Source organism: Orbicella franksi, chromosome 6 (assembly GCF_964199315.1).
Source record: "Orbicella franksi chromosome 6, jaOrbFran1.1, whole genome shotgun sequence".
Classification (NCBI taxonomy): domain Eukaryota; kingdom Metazoa; phylum Cnidaria; class Anthozoa; order Scleractinia; family Merulinidae; genus Orbicella; species Orbicella franksi.
This window is the reverse complement of record NC_138150.1, coordinates 22,267,853-22,277,517: the sequence shown is the minus strand read 5'-3', so window position 1 is coordinate 22,277,517 and position 9,665 is coordinate 22,267,853. Positions and strand designations below refer to the sequence as shown.

The window sequence follows — 9,665 nt, the reverse complement described above, 5'->3', positions numbered from 1 at the left end:
CGTTCAGGTCTTATATATAACTAGTTCGCAAATGGAAATATTAGATTAGGGATTTTCGATGAAAATTTCCAGAGCTAGAGCTTTTTGCGACTGCAAAATTGCAATTCTACGGAGGACTTTTGCGAATTTTCCTAAACTAGGCTCCACAGGTCTAATCACAGTTTTCGCCCCCATTTTGCCGGGGTCAGCAATTACAGTATTTGTATGGAAATTAATTGGATGGGAACTTTACCATACTAGGTAGCAGATTGTATTCACCAAATTTGAAGGACGTAGCCGGGCTGGAAGACGCCCACTACAGTTGATTTTTGATATGTTTATAATTTTTTTCCCGCGAACCGCGTCTACCCAGCCAAATATACAGACAATTGTACTGAAAATTAGAGAACTGGCTGAGCGTCTTCTCGCCAAGCTACATCCTCGAACTTGGTGAATACAATCTTCTACCTGATATTTTAACGTTGCGATCCACAAATTTTGTAAAATTCAATTTTTGAAAAAATTATTTGCCATCGGATTCTGATACAAATACTGTAATTTCTGACAACTTTGCCTACCCGTCAAGATGGAGTCGAAAAACCTGACAACATTGATCAAGACTGCAAAGTGATGTGGTGAGAAGCGTTGCGTGACGCTCTTAGGCCATCCGTAGAAGATACCACATTTTACGCTGTATGAGTTCAGAGAACACCCAGGCATAAACTGTCAGCTTTCATAACTCATCCAAAACAATGTTCTACCATGCAGATTTTAATGAATTCTACTTAAAAAACACAACTTTTACAATGTACTCATATAAACCAGGTTTATCGTCAAGAACGTGTAATACTTCACTCACTTGAATAAAGTCTAGCACCCGGTATCATGAATAACCTAGTATGATGAATAGTAACCATGCGTCATTATTAGGGCAGGGAAGATGAGAGAAGGACTATGGTGGAATGTGGATATGACCAGACGAAACCTGACTTAAGTTTTTAGTGTGGATTCAAAAAAGTTTTCAATTTTCGGAAACCTTTTTCATGGGATCTCATGCCTAAAGAGCACAAGTGCAATAGCCTTTGTCCTCAGGCGGCGTATATTCAGTCATCGTTACCACATTCTATACTACTTTGATACGAGTTCCTCTTCTTGCTGCTCCCGTCTTTGTCCAAATTCCGCGTGTTTTCCAAGCCGCATGGAGACCCTGTTAAGCTGAAGAAAGGGCCTCCTCGGCCTGGCAATGAAGCAACAGCCCATCTCACCCGTCCCCCCTCGTTTTGTTGTGAACCTTTCGCACAGTCATTGCACTACGTGGGCTGTCTTTACCTTTACTGTATACTTACTGTATACTGCTCTAGGAATCTCTCTGCTATTGTCATATAGCTTGAGTGCTTCTTAATATATTGCATGCAAGCTGTACATGAATCGTCCTTATCGTGAGAAATAGTATCATGCATGTGTCACCAAATCTGTTCCATGCTGAACTTTGTGAACAGTTTACTGATAGTCACAAAACCTGGGATAAGGTGCATCAACTTCATATTGATTTTTCTTCTATGTTAATCACAGTTCCCTCCATAGATTCCATGTTGCCGTGCGTCTGTTCAGTAATCAGTTGATCACTGATGACGTCAAACAGTTGTAAGAACAATAAAAACAGGCGCACGAGGTGAAAGCCGAGTGTGTCACTGATGCTCTTACCACATTTTGACGTCTTCTGGGATCTATTACTGAACAGACGCACGGCAACGTGGATTCTAAAGGAACAAAAGCAAATGCTCAGTGACAGTATCTATCCGTCTGTCGTCCAGTTGGTCATAGCTAAGAACCAATCAAATGCGAGAATACTTTGACTCATATAAATTGTCTGCCGATACCAAAGAACAAACAAACAATTTTCGGGTGTTTTCAGTTTGACTGAAAGTTTGCAACTTATTGCTTTGATGACATCAGTGGCACAATTCACACGATTTCAGAAACTACCCTACACTATAAAATTAACATAAACGCATTCGACTAACAAAACTGTTTCTACAACTGACTCTAGTCTTATCTATCAGTCAGTCAACTTGGACTAACTTGCTACAAAAAGTTCCAATGTATCGTAACTAACAAACGTTAGTCTCCACCAGACTGGATCACAGAATCAACGCCTCAGGCCAACACGGTTCAGCTCACGATGCAGCTGGCACATCACACAAGGACCGCACCATTGCACCACGCAGAAATCATTGCACAGGGAGCCCTGGGAATAAACAAGAAAAACGAGAGTTCGCCGGCGTTCAGTGTAGAGTGAAACCAAGAGATGAAACATAACTTAAGGTGGGGGTTAACCTAAAAACATACCATTTTTTCAAACTTTTCTCGTGGTAAGATTTAATTCCAAACCATGGCAAAGTATTCATATTTAGAGGGCTTAAAGACCAAAGATTATGAAAAAAATATTTTTGTACCCTAGAACTGTATTGTAACCTGACGCCGGCTGATTAAATCTTCCACCTGCTGGGGAATTGCAGGGCTTACTTGAGAAAAGATAACTCTTACAAGAACTGATCAAAATGAAAATTTTTTAACAAATTTAAAAAAAAAGACAAATAGCTTACTGTTTCAAGCAGAGAGATTTTTGAAAAGTTTTAAAAAACACAAGAAATGGTCACCAGTTAAATCTGATACAGAAAATTCAGCACACGTTTCAATGCATAACTTCGACAAAATGCACTGGATGGAAAAGTTCTCTGCTTAAACACCAAACTTACTTAGAACAACAAATCCTGAAAATTTCAGCTCAGTTGGACAAATCCTTCTGAAAATATTTGCTTTTCTCAAAGGCAAAAATATTGAGAGAACGAACTTTGAACTTACAGCACAGAAACTCTGAAAATAAAACTTCGATACCTTAAGATTCAAATACAGAATTTTAGGTTAACGCCCCGACTGCCGTGTAGAGCTGGCGTAAGGCCGTTGTTAATTTTACCGATACGGCGACCATTTTGAATTCCATAGTTTCAAATAGCTATTATGGGGGCAAATACATTTAACAAATTGACGTCAGTTTTTTATGCCTTTGTCCTCTTATTGATGATAAATTGTGTCATAACATTGTCAAAGTGGCTGTGGTTCCGCAGTAAACTTTGACAATGTTATGACGAAATTTATCATCAATGAGAGGACCGACGCATAAAAAATCTGACGTCCATTTGCTTTTTACAATAACAAGACCCCAAAATGGTCAAATGCCGGGAATAAATGAGGGGAAAAGACGCCGTAAACTTGCCGCAAACAAAGATAAGTGAATTTTATTCAAAATGACGCGAACATTGTCAATAGCGTTTCTCGCTTTTTGATTGGCTACTTAAACGAGTCCATAAAATCTCACTGACTAAAAAGTTGACAGTTTGACAACTGAAAGTTGAACCTTGGAAACTTGCATAAATGAAAATTTTTTTCCGTCTGTACTCTTATTTGTGATAAAAATGAGCCAATTAGCGCGCGAAAAATTAGACAGTTATTGTAAAAATTTAATTGGTCCCCTGAACATCCCATAATGTCTCTCAAATCAAAAAAATCAAAATGGCCGCCGTACTTGGTAAAAGGGTCTATTTTAGCAGCCTTACGCTGGCTTTACCTTTTAAGAGATGAGCTTTACATTAGATATTCAGACTTTCATCATCAGAGGCAGTTTTTAAGGCTAATCTTAAGACTTATCTTTTTAAGCGTGCATTTGATTTGTAGTTTTTACTTTTTATTTGTAGCCTAGTTGTATTATATAGCGTATTTAATTCTTAGGATTTTAACTTTTAGGATTTGGATTTTAGGTTTTTAAAGGATTAGGATTTTAATTTTAGGATTTTAAGCTTAGGATTTTAATTTTAAAGTATTGTAAAGCGCCATGGACAATTAGTGGGAAATGGCGCTATATAAATGTATATTTATTTATTTATTTATTTATATTCGCTCACGTTTAAACGGTTGCTTAAAGTTTCGCATATGCTAACTTGATTTATGCCAGCTGTTCGTCAAGTTGCGTAAATGTTGGCTTCAAAGCCCTTAAACCTATGGCATAAAGTTGGATGACCAACTTATAGGAGATTTTCACCAACTTTAATGTCCATAAATTTCTATGTTCGTTCTGTGAAGGGGCTTTGGGGACTGCAGTGTTCGCTTCTTGGCCAGCGTTCGCTAACATCTCGTCATTAATAATTCATGCATGAAAACGTCAAAATTGACGTCAAGACTGGATGAGCTGCATTACGTACATGTTATAATTCCATGTCCGTGAACTCGGTGAACGTCTTTTTCTCAAAACCTTTGAGCCTCCGTTTACTAGGTTTATAAGTTCTCCCAAGCTGTGCAGATATCTCAAAATATGATCGTTCAAATTGCCTGTTATTCCTCTTACTCGTTCCAGGAATGGGATTGAACGAACGAACGAAGGAACAACCTAGCACAACAACAATGACTTTATTTAAGAAATTCTGATCAAAGTCGTTGGTAGACGCAATTAGCAAAGCTATTCTAGGAGCGCTTGGGGGAGCACTACTTAAGAGTCACTGACTGAAAATATCGAGAATGGCTGGCCAGGTTAGAAAAATCGAAAATCTTGAAACTTTGCCTAAAGAACCCTTTTAGGTAGCCACTTTCGAAAATATTATTCCGATTTTCTTAGAATTTAAAGTCTTCGAGAAATTCGCAAAAAACGAAAACAGAGCTTTTTGCCTCATTAAATATGCAAAAAATATCTGGAAAATTGACAAAGTTCTCGGTATTCGCATTGAAACAATTTACAAAACTAGAACTCGGGGTAAACCTAGCATAAGAGCTTTACTTTTCTTCTATCTAACAATAGAAAGTTTTAAATTTTTCAAGAACGTGTCGGTGTTATCCAGAATCAAATCATTCCCATCCCATTTGAACACGGGGTAGCATTTTTTTCCGTCCGGAGCTCGTAGACTTTCACCTTCGAGATCCATGTACCGGGTCAAGCGATCATGCAAACGATTGACGATGTATTGCATGAGAGATTTACCACTCGTCACTTTGTATCTGTCTTGAAGGATTCTGTCGATCGTTGAAGAATTGCCTTTTCAAGCCCCTATGAAAACGGCAAATATTGCGTAGTTTTACGGGCTTAAAACGCATCTTGGTATGTCCGATATGGAACTAAAACAAGTACTGTGCAAAAGAGTGTCGTTTCTACTATAATAAAATATGGAAAAACATTTCTGGGCAATCGAGGTTCACACAGGTAAAATGCAAAAGTTCGCGACAGTCTCTTCTCAAATTTGCATAATGCGGTATGTTCAGAGAACTCTATTGTTCAACACTCTAGTCTGTTTTTGTTCCATTTGTGGGCCATGCTTTGTGAGAAATATACAAAAAGATGGTTGATCCATGTCGTTATTACAACATTGTTTCATTATTTCCCACAAGATACAAAAAAGCTATAGATAAAGCCCAAAATATAAGTTCAAAGTTACATAGATTGAACACGCTACATGTATTACGTGACTAGCGTCACGTAAGATATATTTTCAGTTAGCTCCAATTGGAATTCCTCGATTATTGAGGTTTAGACACTTGCTTATAATAGAAGCATATAGGGGTTTGTCTTTCCCGTCTATACACACTCGATTAGCCTGCAAATATTCGAAAGGAGACTGGTCTTTTAAAGTAAATTTTAGCATGTCTCGAATTAATTAAATACACGAAATGAAACGAAGAGGTTTTATTAACGTGATCCAGCCAGACCAAGGAAGCAAGTTTTCTTGAAAAATAGAGTAAGACTGTTTGAAATCGATCCCGCGATCTGACCTTGGTTGGAATTCGGCCTAGTCCAAACGTCGCGTTTCTGCCGTTCCGACCTGATAAATTTGTCCCGGCAGTGGCAATGACAAGAAAACAGCGGTGATTCCAAACGTCGAGTTCAATCAGTCGCGCAAAAGATCGGAAGACGCCTGCTCTGCTGAAGGCCACTTTAAATGCTACAAGTATTAGCAACGGCAGCAGGCTATAAATTCAGTTCGGCACGGTACGTAAGAGCACGCCGAAGCCAAGTCGCCCTACACGGCATGCAAACTTTATTCATTCCCCCCCCCCCCCCCCCCGGGGGAGACGGGAGACTCATATAAAATAACGGGGGTGTTCGTCGTACATTTTAGGGGTTAATCTTCAAAAGGTCCACCGCGAGAGCTTTTGCGGTACCTTTTACAGGGATTGAGCCGAAAAATATGACAGGGGACAATGTGTTATGTAAACGGTTGTCAGTTTAACCATCGAATTTCCCTCTTTCTTTATTATTTGGAAACTATTAAGGCTAAGTAATTGAAGACACCAACAGCGACAAAAAACACTGTTAGAAATATATCGAGTAGTCATTCTATGAAGAGAATTTTCAATTTTCGTCAATTATGCAAAAAAAGTTCACCTAGCCTTAAAAACGTTTGTGTTTGCTGGCGCGCGTTCTTACTGCCCAGATTTTTTGTTCCAAATACTGATTGAAGAAGACCGAAAGTTAATCAAAGTATTTATTTCGACCCGATATTGGGCAAACTAAAACGCCTTTTAAGCCCGTAAAATTACGCAATTTTTGCCGTTTCCATAGGGGCTTGAATTCTTCGACAGTCGACGGAACTCCTCAAAATTTAATTTAATATAAAGCGCGGCTTTCAATATGCTGGGTTGATCCGGTGTTCTAGTCTTGTAAATTGTTTCAATGCGAATACCGAGAACTTCGACTCAAGCGCGGCAGCAGCACGACGTATGAAACCATGCATGCACTCAGTTCGGCAGGCTGAATTAAAGTCGGCAGGCCTAATGCCGTTCCGCACGGCAGTAGCGCGACTTGGCCTCGAATGGCCTGCTCTTTGCCATGCACGTCCTGAACTGAACCAGGGACGGCGGAGCCGAGGTGGGGGCTTAAGGCCCACCCCCCCCCCCCCTCCACTTTTTACCACGATGACAGTTTATTTTGGTTTAGTATGAGGTACAAATGAAGAAATAAAGAAGAAGGAAAAGAAAACGAAAAACAGTCTGGTTGACTACAGATTTACCAAGAATTTACAAAGCTACAACCTCGTACAAAATCTGTAGGAAGCTTTTCATGTTTACATAGTTTTAACCTTTCCGCAGTGTGCACTTCCTTCCCACACGCGGGGGAACTTGTGTAAAAGCGCAGGTCAGTCAGTACTAAGGCCGTGATATATCATGGAGGGTTGAGAAAGATGTATCAAGCTCACAATACCTTCAAAATATATTGCTGTAAATGCACTAAAGGTACCGGTCATTTTAGAGTTCATCCACTAGGTTGATTTTCTTAAGAACTACACCATGGGGAATGTCAAAAATACCATTTCCAAGCCCTAGGATTTAAAATGTTTTTTGGGGGAAGGGTGCCCCTAGATCTCTCTACAAACTTACGCCGGCACCGCTCGTTTTCAACCCCACCACCTCCTCCCCACCCTTCCTTCCCTTGATAAAAGACTCCGCCGTTCCTGTGAATTTATATCCTGCTGCATCAAGCTGCAGTTACTTTCTAGCATTTAAAAAGGTCTTCAGCAAAGCAAACTTCTTCCGATCTTCTGCGCGACTGAATTAAATTCGACGTTTGAATCTTTTATAGCTTTTTTGTCATGCCACTGCCGGGCCAAATTTATTTGAGGTCGGAACGGCAGAAGCACGATGTTTGGACTAGGCCGAATTCCAACCAAGGTCAGATCGCGGGGTAGACATCAAACAGTCTTACACTATTTTTCAAGAAAACCTACTTTCTTGGTCTAGCTGGATCACGCTAATAAAACCTCTTCGTTTCATTTAGTGCATCTAATTAATTCGTTTTCCATCAAGATCAAAATCGACACACAATGGTTAAAAATACTTTTAAAGACCAGTCTCCTTTCGAATATTTGCAGGCTAATCGAGTGTGTATAGACGGGAAAGACAAACCCCTATATGCTTCTATTATAAGCAAGTGTCTAAACCTCAATAATCGAGGAATTCCAATTGGAGCTAACTGAAAATATATCTTACGTGACGCCAGTCACGTAATACATGTAGCGTGTTCAATCTATGTAACTTTGAACTTATATTTTGGGCTTTATCTATAACTTTTTTGTATCTTGTGGGAAATAATGAAACAATGTTGTAATAACGACATGGATCAACCATCTTTTTGTATATTTCTCACAAAGCATGGCCCACAAATGGAACAAAAACAGACTAGTGTGTTGAACAATAGAGTTCTCTGAACATACCGCATTATGCAAATTTGAGAAGAGACTGTCGCGAACTTTTGCATTTTACCTGTGTGAACCTCGATTGCCCAGAAATGTTTTTCCATATTATTATAGTAGAAACGACACTCTTTTGCACAGTACTTGTTTTAGTTCCATATCGGACATACCAAGATGCGTTTTAAGCCCGTAAAACTACACAATTTTTGCCGTTTTCATAGGGGCTTGAAAAGGCAATTCTTCAACGCTCGACAGAATCCTTCAAAATGCTTGAAAAATTTAAAACTTTCAATTGTTAGATAGAAGAAAAGTAAAGCTCTTATGCTAGGTTTACCCCGAGTTCTAGTTTTGTAAATTGTTTCAATGCGAATACCGAGAACTTTGTCAATTTTCCAGATATTTTTTGCATATTTAATGAGGCAAAAAGCTGTATTTTCGTTTTTTGCGAATTTCTCGAAGACTTTAAATTCTAAGAAAATCGGAATAATATTTTCGAAAGTGGCTACCTAAAAGGGTTCTTTAGGCAAAGTTTCAGGATTTTCGATTTTTCTAACCTGGCCAGCCATTCTCGATATTTCCAGTCAGTGACTCGTAACCTTTGCATATGAAGTCGGTAAACCTACCTGAATGTTTTCCTGCACCCTGAGTTTAATCCTCAGTGCAACCAGAGCTCCAGGACAACATGTGGCAAAGCAACAACCCTCACCCATTCTTGAAGAGATGTCACACAGCAAACAATGCCCACAGAAGGTTCCCATGCAACCTGCAAATTGAACAAGGAATTAGTCTATTATTTTGGTTCATTCTTTTCGATTTTATTAAAAGCATGCAAGTGGCTTAATCTACTCCAGAACACACACACCCGTACGTATATGTATATATGCATGCCTTGAGGCTATGAGGATACACTTCTGGTAAATCCTGCTGTTGGTGTTGCATGGAAAGAGTAGTTTTCAAAGATAAAAAGACTCAACACCAATGACACCCCCCCCCCCTCCCCTGTCAGGTGTTAATCTACATCTTTACAGCTTTGAATGAGACACGGCGTGCTTGAAAAGCAGCTTAAGTGTCATGATAGGCTTTTATTCTCATATATAACACTATTTCAATTATTAGCTAGTTTAGCTAACTTTGTTATTTTATATTTTTAAATCGTGCTGAAGGAAATTTTACCGTGTATAAATAAAGTTATCAATCAATCAATAGCTGGAAAACAGGCCCCCAGGAGGGGAGTTGCACTCCCTGATTAAAAGGTCGGTGATGCTCGTCAGAAAATTTGAATTAAACCCCTAAAGGAGGCCAATCTGGGTGTGGCTCGAGGTTAATTTGAACCAAGAAAGATAAAATAAAAGATAAAAGATCACCTTAAACGGAATAGGCTCGATTACCAGCCGCTATTCAAGAAATTAGACTGCACCACTAGAACGGACTCCAGAGACCGGCGGAAATCGAGCC

At 39.3% G+C, this 9,665-nt stretch overlaps 1 protein-coding gene across 1 annotated transcript in view; it reads right to left on the bottom strand.

The window, feature by feature from the left end:
- Positions 1 to 734: 734 nt before the first annotated feature.
- The window catches only part of LOC145491273 (placenta-specific gene 8 protein-like), a 24,568-nt gene continuing 15,637 nt past the window's right edge, over positions 735 to 9,665 (bottom strand). Inside the window, exons 3-4 of the mRNA XM_081470443.1 lie at positions 8,834 to 8,973; positions 735 to 2,227 (exon numbers count right to left, since the gene is read on the bottom strand). Of these exons, the coding sequence (XP_081326569.1) occupies positions 2,129 to 2,227; positions 8,834 to 8,973 (239 nt within the window). The 3' untranslated portion in view covers positions 735 to 2,128. The remainder of the gene's footprint in view (positions 2,228 to 8,833; positions 8,974 to 9,665) is intronic.